Here is a 17,153-nt window from a genome sequence, read left to right on the forward strand (position 1 = left end):
TGGTATTTTCAGATGATAGTACAGGACATCGAACACTGGTAGAGTCTTTTTGATCAGCACTCGCTAAATCTCGGAGTATTCTCAGGTGTCATATTTCGTCTATTTTATTTTTTGTTTAAATTATTTTGTCTCTGAGTTTATCACCGCAGATGTTAAGTAATCTAAGTTTCAAGTGATGCTGTCTTCTTTCCCTTTTGATTATGGAAGTTAAAATCTCAATTTCCTTCAAACTATTTACATATCTTAGCTTCGTGAACTTCAACTTGCATATTATTAATGAATTTATCATGTAACTGACCATCAGAAATTTCTTTTGATTAAACATTGAAGATAACCTACACTTTCAATGTTATCAGTACGGTAAAACATTAAGATTTTATTGACATTTCTACCCGGTCATGGCTGAGGGAACGAAGGCAATCTACTCCTGTCAGATTAAATACAGATTTCTGTTCGCAATTCTGTACAGATTCCAAATTTCAACAGAAAGGTTCTCGGGTTCGACAAGATGCGCTTGAAGAAGGTCGGTGGTTTAAGCAACCAGAACAGTGTCGGAAAAGCATCACTGATAAGAACGATATTCATGATTAGCTGAATAATAAAAGAGGTTTTCAATTACGCCAATATTTTAATGCGTATCGTTCAACATAAACTAGCTATCAAATTTAATCCGCAATAAGGGAAACGCAAGATGTTTATCATATAACAATAGACCAGGCAACTTGATGCATTAAAAGAAGAAAAACACGTGGGTATTTATTTTGTTAAATACTTAACATCGACTGAGAGAATGCCGAGCTTCTTTCTGCTTTTTTGGTTCCTCGACAAAAGGAGGGGGACCAGTAAATTCACCCTTGTATGTTTGTCCGTTCGTCTGTCAAGACTTTTCTCAATAACTTCACCTTGGGTTTTTTTTTTGGAAATTTTGCTCAAACATTAGACAGAATATAAGTAAAGATGGAACAGGAAAACTCCGGTTACACCCCACTAGGGGCGCCTTTCATGTTAAAATGGCTAAAATTGACACCTTTGTGTTTATAAAAAAAAAGATGATTTAGATTTTTATAAAATTTTCTTAAAAGTTGTAACTAATTGATTTCTATATAATTTTATTCATCTATACTTCGATAACTCTTGGGTATGTCCCAGGAGATTTTTTAGGGCTAATAAAAACACAATTTTGGGAACTAATTCACCACACTTGTCCAAAATTTTCTGTGTATGTCTACGTAGCAGTTTTGCATGGCGCTGAACTAAAATTTAGATACCTAAAGGCCTTGGAGACTTTTGGGGCTAAATTGGGATAGGTAAATGACGGACTTAGTCATTTCTTTTTTGGTGCAGTACTCAAATGTACATATGTTAAAGCCTAAAACTGTATCGTGTGTTCATTTTCACCAGAATTTGACGTCCCCTTGGGACTTTTGGGGCTAAATGGGGGGGTGCAAATGCTGAACTTGATCATTTTTATGCCTCGTTCATTGTACACTCATGCATGCTTGTTCTTATTTTATTTTGCATTTTTACATGTATTTTTTTATTCTTCTTTCCGATTAAAATCTGGCCAGCAACCTTAAAAAATTACTCAATTCGAAAGCCCGAAGCAAAATGCTTGTTATCTTGATCTGATATTTTGCTTCTGTATTCGACCAAGTCGATTTGTATCAACAAATATGAAGTCATGGTTGATATTTTATACATTTTAATGATAACTTATGAGATACAAAAATTGGTTTATTGCCCGCAAATATAAATAAAGTCATCTATGGAGAAGAAAACGTAAAAGGTAGAACAGATCCATCATACACACGCCTATACAAACACGCATGAGAAAACAAACATGTCTATGCCTATTGATAAGTTGTAAAAATGTAAGGTATAATATAAATAAACACCGTCTCAAATTACCATTGATCAAGTTTCAAATTTCGGCCACTTTTTTTGTCAAAATTCGATGGGATAAATAGCTGATGTTTTTTAAGATAGGAATCGATTTCAAGAGCTACGATTTCAAATAAATCCATTTTTCGCCCTGATAAGATAGGATTACGCAAATAAATTTATTCATTCATAGTAATCTATGTCTTATATTTTTTTCTTTCCAATGGCATTTTCTAGCCAATATCATTCAGCGTGCGAGGATAAATCCGTGGACAAATGGTATTTTTCCTCATCATCTTGTATCGAATATAGCTAAATGATATCAATTATAATACAAATCACAATCGTTATAGCATCAATCAATATTTTTTTACGAGAAAAACTTAAGTTTGAAATTGATTTGTCCATATATTTTCAGTCAGAGAAAGCCGACAGTCTTTGCTACAGGACTATATCCATCTACCTATCATATCATATTTATACTACGAGACCTGCTTTTCCGTCTTTCCGCAAGGATAGTTCGCCTTACATCCAAAATAGTAATATTGTATATCAGTTTAGATGCCCGTGCGATGCTGGTTATGTTGGGCGAACATCCTTGCACATTTTGACTCGTATAAACCAGCATGTTCCATCGAAGATCAGACAAGGGAGGATGGGGCCTGGTGGTCTCCCTCCTTCTGCAGCCTTGGACTCTGCTATGGGCCAGCATTTGGTTGACAACCCGTGCTGTGCCGATAAAATAGATTGGTTCGAGGTGCTACATAGAGCGGACTCCAAAAACCATTTAAAGATTTTGGAGGCCGTCTCTATCGCGGTGCGTCAACCTTCTTTGTGCCGGCAAAAAGAAACATCAAACGCATTGTTTCTCTTTGGAGAACTTTGAATTTTTTCTCCCGCTTTTTTTCTCTTTTCTCCCTCGTTGTGCCAATATTTTAATCGTTTTTAAACGCAAATAAATTTAATTAATGCCCCCGTACGTTTGGCATATTTAATAAGTTCCCCAATAGAACTCTTTATTTTCGTTACAATATTATTTAGATTGATATCGATTTACTCCTGACGAGATGATAGCCGAAAGAGCTCTCGAGAAACTTCCGCCTAGTACTTTATTTAAAACTATATACAAATTCTGTACCTCTAAACATATATATATATATATATATATATATATATGTATTTGCATACATATATTATATATATACACTAGCAAAAGTACCCGTCGTTGATGGAGTTCAAAAACGGCCTACAGAAAATTGATTCTGATTTATTAAAGTATGATAGGTTATGAAAACGAAGGGTTGTAAATTTGGGTTGAATTTGGGGGTATAAAATCCAAAGCAAAATATGATGACGGTAAAAATTAAATAGATAAACCCCATAATTTATTATACCATACCTGTTCACACTTAAACACTTATCAAAATATTCTGTGGATCTATATTAAAAAAACCTTGTTAAACTTTGTGACATATTTCAATTCTATGGAGGTCAGGCGCGAACGAACACCCCATAATTTTATTATACCATATTTCTTCAAACTGAAACATAATGATCAAAGTATACTTACGCAGATAGATATGAAAAGTATTAACGTTTGTGCATATTTCCATTCTATAGAGGGCAGGCGCGAACGCAGACCCCACAATTTTATTATACTATCCCTATTTAAGTTAAAACATACTTATCAAAGCATTCTTATGTACATCTTAATCGAAAACACTTGTAAACTTTTCTTTTTAATTTTTAAATGTTTTATTTCCATACTTTGTGGACCAGGCGCGAACGCAGACCCCACAATTTTAATGAACCACCGTTCTACCAGATCAAACATATCTATTCCTGTGTCTCGATACATCTTCTATTATTATATGCAATCAGTTTTTTTTAATAGTCAACCATGTAGGAGCCTATTCGTTACCACATACACACATTCAGCTTATATATATATATGACATTATAAGTAAATTCTTGCGGTTTTAACTTTTGAATTCAGATGAATATACCTCGGCTCAAGCACAAATTTATTGATCGAAAAAAAGCAATATCAAAATCAATAGACTTTTTCCAACGCAACACAAGTGTCTTTGTGCCAGTAACGTAAAAGTATTGCGTTCAAGTTGCGAGGAAGTCGCTGAAGGCGTTTTTGATATTGTTTATGTTTTTTGGAGCATTTCTAATGCAGAATTTTCTTCACATGCTTGAGAAAGTGGTCGACGGGAAGTGAAAACTTTGGACATGAGGCAGAGTTTCGTAGCCTAATGCTTTCAACTTCTGCACGGTCGATGGAACTACGTGCGGTCGGGCATTGTCATGGAGGAGAATTGGGCGTTTTCTGGTGGCTAATGTTTGATGTTGTCGAAGTGTCTAATTCATTTCATCCATTTGTTAACAGTACTTCACCGTAATAGTTTCACCTGCATAAGAAACTGCATTTGATTTGACCGATCTCAGAGCAACCAAACAATCAGCATGACATTGTAGTACGACACTTGCTTCAGGGGGGTTGTGGAGATTCCCGGGCGTCGGGCAACTGAGCTGAGCATCGCCGGTTGTCATAAAGGACCCACCTTTTATCGCAAGTCATACCAGGTCGAGAAACGGGTCGTCTTTGTTACATAAAAGATGGAAACATGACGGCATTTCTTTTAGTTCTCATTCAATTTGTCAGGCAGTCAGTTATCAAGAGTTTATGTATTTCCAATCTTACTCAAGTGGTTAGAAATTGTCGTATATATAGAAAAATCATAAAGTGGTGAGGATAGAAATACATAACCTAACTGAATTTATCAGAAGACAAGAGGTCTGTCTCGCAGCTTTTGCGCTATTAATTTGTGTGTTTAACGATGAAAATGCAATTTCAGCTGTAAACCTGAATAACTAACAGATGGAGCGTTGTAGTTAATTACATAGAAGAATGTCCAAGAGCTATTTCACACATAACATTTGTTCGCGACTTCCGTTTGGTTCACGTTTGACCCTTGAATGCTTAACGGAATCTGTTCCTTTCAACCTTGATCCTTCTTATGTGAGACCATAGGTATTTTGGGTAGCTAAATATAAAATAGTATGTGTCCATTCAACGTGCACATTTTTAACGATCAAAATGCTATTGTAACCTGAGTCATCGACAATTCCTCTCATAGAAATGCAAAGCAGCGTGTATTAAAGTACTGATAATTATAAGCGAAACAGTGAAATATTGAGATCATAATAGAATACTGAAATGGAATTCATTAAACGGTTTCATATTTGGATGCAACACTGCTTCGATTTTTCTACTTCCAACTGTAGCAGATTATTTTCAATAAAACAATGGCATGAAAAGCAAAGAGAAAATGTAAACATTCAAGCCCCGAAAATGTGATGAATTTATTGAAGACTAGCCAAAAGAATAAGCAAACGATGCAATAGTTGCTTGAAATAAACAGAAACGACGTCAACGTGTTTGTTTACAAATCCATGCAATCTACACAACCGCAACGATTCTTATGAGTTAGTATTTCTATATGTTCAAACAGACGCTGTCTGACAGCTTCCTCTCCCATTCTGATCACTGCGTTCACCACCCTTTCAACTTCTCTTACCTTTTTCTTGCGGCGTCAAAGTGAGTAACTACATTCGATCGCGAACAGATCCGTATAAAACAGTAGTCTGACGTAGAGAACTTATGACGCTAAAGCAAACGGTAGTATTGGAACGCGCAATTGTCACATAATTCTTCATAGACGATTAAGTCCACTTTCGACTAAAAAGAGTATGCGACGACGGGTTTGCTATTTCGTACTCTCTTCAGACTCAATTGTTGAAGTTGCATGCAGAATTTTAACGAATCTTGTAAATAAAATGACGAAACGGGCCTTAGAAGCGAGAATGAAATCAGTTGAAGAGGAGAAGGTGTAAATTGTGAGTAAAAAGTATAGATTACAAAAAAAAAAAACGAATCATTAAATATAAAGATTAAATGAATAAAAAGCAGCGAGAAAAACAATATAAATTATTCTTAAGATTCGTTCACAATATCTATGTATTTTACGATGAAAATGCCAACACAAAGAGAAAAGTAAGACAGGTAACATAAATGGGTTTAAATTGCGAAGTCTTTTTTATAAAGATAGCATTTACGATCCTACAAACATAACAGACCGACGAAGCCTTTATATACAGGTATCTTAGAATGAATCTAAAAATGTTACAGGGCGGCAAAAGTTTATAGAAAAGTACTACAAACAAATATAAAATGCTATAACCTAATAAATGCTTTTTATTAGAATTACGAACAGATCTTAAAAATTACAAACCCACATGAAATGTTCATAAAGATATCGTAAAGAAACATAAAAGATTATAGTCCAGTGAAGCGTTTTATAGAAAAATAGTGAACAAATCAAACCCATTATTGACATTTAAAATCTTCTGCAGATATATCGTGTACGGAAAATGCTCTAAATCATAGATTGTTATGGAAATATCGCCAACACATCAAAAATAATATTTCAAATTAAAAAGTAACAGACGCACAGCAAAGGAGTTTTATGAAAGAAAATGGATGAAAAAATTAAAAAAAGTCAGAACTGATGTAACGAGTAAGACCATCCAAGTTGCAAACGAAAAGTGACATAATAAGGAAGAATGGGGATTCAACTTCTATTATTCTTCTACTTGTGTAGCAACAAATACTTAGAAATAATTTCATGATGAGAAATTGAGTTAAAGTATGGATGCAAAATTGAAAATAGTACATTACGCTTACTGGTTGATGATGTATCACCGAAGAAATATAAAGCAAATAAAGCTGAACCGTAAAGAAAATATTGTTGTCATATTGGTAAAGTGGCGCAAAGAAATGAAAAAAAATGTAATTGCAACTTTTTCCCAGATTAATTACTTATATCCAAATGTATTTATTTTCTCTTAAAAATTGATGAGTTTTTTCTTCTGATGAGTTGGAGGCGAAATAAATTCATTAATTGATAAAATAATTAAATTAATTATTTTGCGTTTCGAAACAGATGCTGTCAAGAATGGTGCATGTCAAGTTAATTAAAAGAAATAAACAGTAAGATGGTAAACATTTTGAAATTTGGAATATAGACTTTTGTCTTTTATTTGATATATGAATTGCAATTACATCGGGCTTCACCAATTAAAAGATTGGTATAAATAAAAGGTGGAATTTAATTGTAAAAAACATATTTCCATATATATATATATATATATATATATATATATATATATATATATATATATATATATATATCAATGCCTCAGTTTTGTCTCGAAAGACAAAGGATACCCCTGCATGGGCAGCTGCGCACGTAACTGTGAGGCAAGGGTTGTGCTATCTCCAACACACCCTCTCTCCATAGTTGGCGCTGCTTAAGTTCAGTGGCAAGAACAAGTTTCGGACGACTAAGAACAAAGCCAACATAAGCGGAGAGCACATACAGTAACTGGGAGATCCAAATATCACCCATTTAGAACTGACCAGGATCAACGTTGTTTATCCTCGGTGATCCAATTGTGATTCAGAGTAGAATACTATATATATATATATATATATATATATATATATATATAAAGTTTTTAAAAATCAAATCGTTGAACTGTGACCCCTTTACAGCTAAATTTCTGACTGAAAACAAATTTAATAGATTTTCCTAAATCTCACTACCCCTTATGTCAAATCTCGAGTCTGTAGACTGAAAATTGGCAGAATAATTTGGTAGGGAAATGTACACACACGGACACGAACACACACAGATATTTCACTTATATATATATATATATACATATATATATATATATATATACACATATATATATATATATATATATATATAAAAGAAGAGGAAGAAGATAAAGAGCGAGTTATGGCTTTACATAAGCCTCTCTCTAAGAGTTACAGAAACAAGGTAGAAAATTGTTTAGGACATGACTTTTCGAAGATAAATTTTCCCCAAGAACACGCTCACCTTACACGAATGTCCAGTTAAAAAGACAAAACCGTTTTTTTAAAACATTTACATTAAAATGGAAGTGGAAAAAATATTAGGTTGATATTATGTGAATAAAAGAGCGAAAAGAGAGAAAAACAGCACAAACCATAAAAATATAAGATGTTTTAAACACATTAAAATATATAAATTTTTAAACACATTAAAATATATAAACTGTCAACACCTTTAAAATAGCAGTTAAATTGAAAATAAATAAAACACGAAAAATCCAATTAGAGAAATGAATTCCTTTAATATTTGAAAGTTTACAGGAAAATTTCGACTGAACGCGCCGCTGTAGTGTGAAATTAAAAAAAAAAAAACTCCAAAGTAAATTCTTAATTGGATCGGTTGGGAAAAAATTCGTTGACGATGTTCCCAGAAGTCTGCACAAACTTGTAAATATTACTTTCAAATTTAACGGCAAATGCGAACTAAACTCGTTGCTTTATTATGAAATTCTAAAGTAAACACTTCAATTAATCATTTCAGATAATCTGCATTAACGATGCTTGAGGCGTCAAAAACTTGAAAATGTTTCAAAATTTATGAGAACTTTTACTGCTGTATTATTGTATTACGGAATTTAAACAAATATTAGTAAATTCTTCAATTCACTGGACATTTGTATGTAAATGTTAAAGGATTTTAAAGCTTCTACCGACTCCTACAACTGTCGTTTCTACATTTTTATTCAAGTTGTCCAATGTAAAATGTTTTTAATTTTCATAATACAGCGGCGAGGTAAGACAACATTTTTTTTTGTTTTTGTAAATCTTGAAGTATTTTCTATTCGTTTACGCATACCATCCTTAACAATTATCTAAATGATTTTCGTTTGAAGTTTATAATGCAGCGGCCACGTAAGTCTACATTTTATTTGTAAGCTTTAAAGATTTTACGGTATTTTAAAATTTCTTCTGATCCATAAAAGCGTCGTGTTCGTCTTATATTCCAACAGATCAAACGAGTATTCACTGCTGAATTTCATAAGAGACAGTATCATTAGCTTTATTATCATTTTATTATTTTATTGTTGCTATGATAGTGATTTTTTATTCTTGTAAACAATCTTTTCTTTAATTAACAATATTAGTATTGTTAATATAATTATTGCTATAATTATTCAAAGATACTTTCATTGTTGTACTTTATTTTCCTGTCAGTATATTTCTTTGTATTTTTCTATGCGTTTGCCTAAGCTCATATACGTCTGCCTTTATTAGAATATATCCCAGCTGTACCAAGCCTGGTGATTATCCCGTTACGTATTCCACCATCTTAGCACTAATCAGACCTTTTCCCCTTTTAGCAATTCTATTCTTTGTTTCAATTCACTTTATTCTTACGTGTATCTTCTATTACTTTTTGTTTTCACATACTTATTATTTATCTTTCTTTTTTATTCTTTTCTTTTACTTGTATAAATCGGCACATTGGACCCTAATCGAATAATTAATTAATTCAAAAGTCTTTGAAATCTCAGTAGATCTAGTAACTACGCCCTTAACTCTATTCCATCCGGTATCGATCGATACTACTAAAACTCTCTTTCATGTTTAAAATACAATAATTATCTATTTCCCCTTCCAATGTATATAAACTATACTCTAAACATCGCATGTATATCTCGTTACCTAGCATCCCTTCCTCTTCTGATAAGAATTAGATTTTAACTTAATAGCATAAAGATCAATCATAACCTCGACACACGTATTACGTTGTTTTAAATTGATTACTAAATCTATATACAACAGTACATATTCTATTATAATCATATTTTCTTATTGTCTACAAACACCACACCCCCACACATTATATATATATATATATATATATATAATATATATATATATATATATATATATATACTAGCAAAAGTACCCGTCGTTGACTTGGTTCAAAAACAGCCTTCAGAAAATGGACTCTGATTTATGAAATTATGAAAGCTTATGAAAAGGAAGGGTTGTAAAGAGATAGCTTCGAATTTGGGGGTATCAAAACCAAAGCAAAATATGATGAAAGTAAAAATAAAATAGATAAACCCCATAATTTATTATACTATACCTGTTCACACTGAAACGCTTATCACAATATTCTGTGGATCTATATTAAAAAACCTTGTTAAACATCGTGGCATATTTCCATTCTATGGAGGTCATGCGCGAACGAACACCTTATAATTTTATTATACCATATTTCTTCAGACTGAAACATAATGATCAAAGTATACTAACGCAGATAGATATGAAAAGTCTTTATAAACATGTGCCTATTTCCATTCTATAGAGGTCATGCGCGAACGCAGACCCCACAATTTTATTATACTATCCCTATTTAAGTTAAAACACACTTATCAATGTATTATTATGAACATCTAAATCAAAAACACTTGTAAACGTGTTTTTTTTTATTTTATTTTTTTATTTCCATACTTTGTGAACCAGGCGCGAACGCAGACCCCATAATTTTAATGATCCACCGTTCTGCCAGATCAAACATACCCATTTCTGTGTCTCGATACATCTATCATATGTAATCAGTTTTTTTTTTTTAAATAGTCAACCATATAGGAGCCTATTCGTGACCACACACACATTATATATATATATATATATATATATATATATATATATATGCACACACAATCTTTTTTATACAGTAGAGGAAACAATAATAAAATCGAATTGACGGGTTAGTTTTTATAGCAGCTTATACTATGCTTGTTTATAAAAAAAATCCTGTTAGTTGTAACACCTGTTTTTTTTTGTTTTTTTTTTTTGTAATAAAAGTGGTATTCACTAATAATCTGTTAATAATATAGATATTCAACTACGAGCATGTCTTAAATTTTTGGTTTATAAATGTATTTTCAATTCAATACAAAAAAAAAGATTTTGTAAGGGTTATTGACTGGTGTGTTTAATAAAAGGTCTCATCTTGGAATAATTGTTTATAAATTCCGCCAAATAATAATGTTAGTTTACCTTGTTAAATAAGATTAGTACACATTTACCTCGATGTCAGGCAAAAATGAAAAACTGGAAAAGATAGATAAAGAGAGGTGTGAGTTTCTGAAGTGTTAAATAAATGCATTTGAGAAAGAACTAGTATTACAAATCGGTATGATCGCTAGATAAGAAAGAGTTAAGAAGCTACTGTACGAATATAAATTACTAGAAAGAGTATGTAACGTGTGTTAAGTAGTTTGACATGCATGTAAAGAGAATAATTGATTGACAAATTGGAAGTACAATTAGTAGGGGCGTTGATTTAAATGCATGGAAAGGAAAATAGTGATATATATATATATATATATATATATATATATATATATATATATATATTGCTTAATCAAATTATTATAAAAATACAGTATATTTTACAATATCAGAATTCATATAATAAACTGCGATTAAGTATTTTCGACTCAAACTAAATATTTTCTTTTCCAAATGTATTTCGTGGTTCGGCAGGCACAACCATTTATTTGATTGAAAACCTGTTTCAATACTATTTGAATGATTTTTTTTTTATCGAAATGGTGTTCTTTTTACATTTCACATTCTTTTAAGTATTTTCACAAACCTTTCTTTAAAGGATTACATGTACTGTTGACCGACGCATTTCAAATCACAACATAGACAATTTTACATGTAGTCTTCATAAAAATACTTTTATCTAGATTTTACTTACAATGCAAGAGAATGCAAATTAAGACGCAACTAAAAAGCCTGCATGGGCATTCATTATTTACCATTCAAGTAAGTTCTATTTTTACATTTACTGAACACGGACTCATCTTTATTTGAATGAACAAACGTCTTTTAACTAATTTTTATTTCAGTTTTATTTTTCTTGTGCTTTTCTATAGTCGATATATTAGACCGTGGCATTTGCTTTGTTAAAGAAATTGTGAAATAATCACCTTATTTGACGAATCTGTTATGGAAGTTTGTAATGCGTGAACTATCTTTAAAGAAAAAATAACAAATTAGAAAATCTCGTGTAAAAGTATAAAATCATTTTTGTTGTTTCAGAAAAGTGTTAATTATTGCATCGCTTCAAAATAATTCACACATCAACTTTATAATTTTTAAAGTTTGTATTTATCACATGTTCGTGGTAGTGTAACCGTCTTTCATCTTTTCTCCTACATCGTGACATTTGATAATAGTTGCTAATTGTTTTGATTTTATTCGTATCCTCTCCCCCATCTATGCCTATAATTTTAAACACTTCATCCTTATTTTTTCAAATAAATAGCAAACGTTTATTTTTTTTAAATCTTGCGTAATGCTTTTAACATTCCTTTAAATGCGTAGAAAATTGATATATATATATATATATATATATATATATATATATATATATATATATGGCGCAATAACGTTGACACACGGCCAGGACCAGATTGGTGACCATTTGGGAAGGTTAGACACTGTATGTACCGCGCCGAGGCGTAGAAATTTCCAGGTTGTTATCTGGGGACGACGCACGCCCAGTCTTCATTAATGCATATATCTAGGAGAAGGAAGCTGGTTCTACACGAAGCCTTCTATATTATATATAAATAATCTGTGTGGATTTCCGAACCACTTATTGAGAGTCCATTATGAATTCAGGTGTGAGATGTTCAAAAGTAGGGACTAATGAATACAACGAGGTTGTTAGATAGTGCTTGATAACAAAAGCAAAATATTTTTTTTATTATTTATTCGATGGTAAACGTTACATTTAGTCGCTACAAACAGCCATCTGTTTCAGTCAATGAGACATCATCAGGCGATTCTGAACCAGTTGACGCCATAGAAAAAAAAAGACTGGGCTCTTCAAAAGAAAAAAAAACTATAAAAGTTTCGAGCTCTAAAAGAGGATAAAATGGAGAAATCGCATTTCAACCTATTTCTTTTTTAATTATTTACCCTCGAATAAATTTTATATATATATATATATATATATATATATATATATATATATATATATGTATATATATAGCGAGAGAGAGCGAGAGAAAGCGAGGGAAAGAGAGAGAGAGAGAGAGAGAAATAGCTGTCATATGTTGTATACTGTGCGTACATGCGTTGTGTGAACACAAAAATATCTCCAGAGAAATTGGATATGTAAATCAAATCTCGTGTGACTTTTGCAGATAGAATCTCTTGCGCTTTATCATCGTATTTAAATTTAAATTCCAAAGTTTAACTAATCAAACATATTCGGCCAGGAATGTCGCAAGTTATTTAATGTGAAAAGTGTTGTTTAATCTCAATGCACACAATTCACAAGAGTTGTGCGAGGTCTTTGTAGTGTAGTATTATGCCTACGAGTATTCAGTGTATTCGATATTTTTTATCAGTTTGATTACATGTGTTGCACAATCTGATTGATAATATACTGGTCTTAAAGTTCCGATGTTTAAATTTCTGTATAAGATGAAACTTAAAAATTTACAAATCACTGAAAGTCATGTTTTATATGGGTCATAAAATTACCGGACATTTTTTAAAACTGACGGTGGAGTATCTGGACCATTATTTTGGAAGTAGTATGAAATATAAAAAAATCCCTTTTAATCGCTTGTCTGTCCAGAGAGAAGACAAACAATAAATCTTTTTTTGTTGTTTTCCTTTTCGTATGAGGGCATATATATGTTTTATCTTAATGATCGAAAAGTCAGTGGTATCTTAATTTTCACAAAAGCCCTCCACAGCTTATTTATACCACTTTGTATAAAATTATATTAGAATAAATTTAACATCCATTATAAACGCCATGCCTGGCTGTAGCGTCGAAATTTAAGTAAAAAAATGTCGGCGGTAAAAATGGCAAAAGTGAATAAATAGGTAAAAATAGCATTTTGATTAAAAAATAAAAATAGGACTGCTTGAAAAGTGCGGCTAAGCTCCCATTCTCCTAGTTTAAAATAGATTTAAGCTTCCACCCTCCCAAAACATTTTTAATAGGCACTTATACTGACGGGATTGAAGGAGAGTTTTTTGTTTGTTTGTTTTTTGTTTTTTTTTAAATAAGGATCAACTAATACTGTAAATGCTTTCTGCGATATTTTAGCGAGCCAGTGTGAAAAGTCCTTAGGGAGCTAGAGATAAGCAATATATACTAAATAGCGTGTATGTCCACTCTTTGTCTTTCCATATTCTTATTATATCATAATATATAACCCTAGCAAAGCCCTAATGGTTCAAACGGGCAGGCCAGCTATATAAAATCAATAAGTTTCTAATATGTATGTATATATATATATATATATATATATATATATATATATATATATATATATATATATTAATAACTTCTTTTTTTATCTCATTATATTTTTTGTTCTTTTCAGATCAGTGAAGAATCTCTCGTGCTAGAAATGGCCCCGCGCGTCTACCACCAATGTGAAGCTATGATCAGTTTACTTGATCGCTATAACTGGACTGATTTCACAATTGTTACCACTGAAGCGGACGGATACGATGAATTTAGCTATTCATTAAAAGTTTTAGCAAAAAAATATTCTCGGACTTACGCACCCGGGAAAGTTACACATATTCAATTCGAGAAAAGGTAAGCAGATTTTCAATTTTAATCCGTTTTGTTTTGTTTTATTTATTTGAGTGCTTTGGCTACTTTTCATTTAAATTATTATGGAGCAATTATTTAAAAAAAAAATAATGTATACTCGACAAAAATGTACCTATAATATTTATAACGGGCGGACGTTGTTGAGAGTGACCCCCACCCCCATGTAAATTCCACAACTTTCATTTTCTTTACTTTTTTTGTTAATATCATCGATTACAGACGGAAGATTCAGATTATAGAAAAAAGTTGAAAAAAAGAATTTCATAACTTTTCACGTGGGGGTTCAGTTTTCAATTATAACCTTGTCCTAAACTGAACATGAAATTTGCGACCATGATGAGCAAAAAATGGCAATTCTCTCTGATGTGACCGGACGGTAGGTGTTAGCACGGAGGGATTACAAAAAGGAAGATTTCTTTATTCCCTCCTTCCTCTCCCATCTATGTATTTAGCCCTCTCCCATCTATGTATGTACAATGTTATAATATAAAACTGAACCACTCACGTGAAAAGTTATGTAATTTCTTTTTTCAATTTTTTTTTGTAATCTGAAATTTAAGTTTGTAATCGATGACATTAACAGGAAAAAAGGTTTTAAAAAGTGAAAATTGTAGAATTTAAATGAGGCGCTCTCGACAACGCCCGCCTTATAACGATGTTAATTTCACTAAAACTATTTGTCTATATATTTGCAGACATGTTTTAGTTCTTGCTGAAATCCTGCGTAAATTAATTGAATTGGGTTGAAACATAACCAAATAATATTTCTATGAACGATTTATGTACTCTAATACTCTTACTCAACAACTCAGCACTAATACATAAACGCATTGAGAATTCTCACCAACTGTTTCCTTGTAGGTGTAAATTAAATTTTCGAGTAATATATATGTACGTTGGATCGGTATGTGTTATAGCTAGCTATAGAATAGTGAGTATACAGAATTAATGTGTAAAAATGCAAGTCTTTAATTTTTTTTTCAATACCGCCGCCTCGGTCTCTCTTTCTGCCTATTCTCCGTCATCAAACTGCTAACGATTATTCTCGTTTACTGCTATGTGGCCAAGAAGTGGATGCTCATCTTATGTATAAATTTTTATAAGGAAAGTGATCCCAACTCTAAAACGTTCGTTTTTTTTACAATAAAAATATTTTATATCATCTTTAAATGTAGTTAAAAGTATTAGCTAAATAAAGGCAATTTCGAATTATTTTAGGGGGTGGCCTACGCTGGGTTAGGTCGTAAAAAAGGCATTTTTTTTAATATGTAAATTGATCAAGTAGTTTTTTGTGTATTTTTTTATATTAGAAAACATTTGTTATTTTTTGTTGTTTGATCAAAACGATTCGTAAAATGTTGATTAAAAAACAACAGAGATTTAGTTCTGTTTTTAGTTGTATATTTCTAACTATCATGACTTTGTTTTTTATTTTATCACGCATGCGCAGAATTTTTAAAACCGGAGGCTGTAAACCGGATAGATGGCTTCAACGCCCAAGCAAACGTTTTGAGTTTTATGATTATATATATATATATATATATATATATATATATATACTAGCAAAAGTACCCGTCGTTGATGGGTTCAAAAACGGCCTATAGAAAATGGACTGATTTATTAAAGTACTAGCTGTACCCGGCCACGCGTTGCTGTGGCTCAGTTCGTTAAAATGGAACATATTTTTCATAAAAAATTGAATTTTGCATTGTTTATTAATTTTATCATTTTTGCAATTTTTTCTTATCAATAAAAGTTGGGGTTTCTCCCAAAATAAAAGTGAATTCTTACTATAAATTATTCGGTGAAAGTTTTTTGGGTTTTTTTTTCAGGAAAACTTGCACTTTTTTTAAAAAGAAAGTTGGCAGTAAACATGTTTTGAAAACAGAATTTTTATAAAAAGAAAATATGAATGTTTTATATGAACATTGTAAATAGTAAGGAGAAAGTAGAGAAAAATTAGATTTTTTTTCAAGAGAATGTAAACATTTTTTGTTAATAGAAAATAAACGGAAAAAATACTCCCACCATTAATTAATTCTGCAAAACATAAATAAAATGTTAGTTAAGCGTTTCAAAATTTGAACAACGCTCAACTGAATCTGGTGATTGTCGGTCGAACCCTAAACTTATTGGAATCCGGGCGAAGAGGGAGAGGGGTGAAATTCTGCATGCGTACCATTATTTTTAATTTTGTTTCTTGTTCAACTTTTGTGCGGGCTTTTAACGCTAACAAACTAACAAAATTTAACCAAAATGCAAAAAATTCAACAATTAAATAAGTTTAATAAGTGCCCAGCTCCTAATACAAATACTAGTAAATCAATCCCCTTCATTGGAAACACTAAAAGGAAGGCCGAAACCAAATTATTGCCAGTATGTTTGGGAGAGGTTCTATAGGGGTATTAGAAAGTGGACATTAAAAATGATGATCAGAACCTTCATAATTCAACTTACTATTTTTTAAGCTTATTACTACTTGAAAATATAATTCAACCCCTATTTTTTCAATTAAAGGAGCAAAGACAAAATTTTAAAAAAATAACGGGTTTTCTAGCAAATTATGCAATATTTGTTTCTATAAAGCGGTTTTCTTTTAAAAAATATAAAGAAAATCAACATATTTTGACTTGCTTATATATATATATATATATATATATATATATATATATATATATGCCA

At 31.6% G+C, this 17,153-nt stretch overlaps 1 protein-coding gene across 1 annotated transcript in view; it reads left to right on the top strand.

Annotated features, from left to right (window-relative positions):
- The window catches only part of LOC145241463 (glutamate receptor ionotropic, NMDA 2B-like), an 849,005-nt gene that overhangs the window by 465,191 nt on the left and 366,661 nt on the right, over positions 1 to 17,153 (top strand). The window contains exon 3 of the mRNA XM_080104443.1: positions 14,233 to 14,453. Within this exon, the coding sequence (XP_079960569.1) occupies positions 14,233 to 14,453 (221 nt within the window). The remainder of the gene's footprint in view (positions 1 to 14,232; positions 14,454 to 17,153) is intronic.

Source organism: Euprymna scolopes, chromosome 20, assembly GCF_053919585.1.
Source record: "Euprymna scolopes isolate OS-2025 chromosome 20, ASM5391958v1, whole genome shotgun sequence".
NCBI lineage: Eukaryota > Metazoa > Mollusca > Cephalopoda > Sepiida > Sepiolidae > Euprymna > Euprymna scolopes.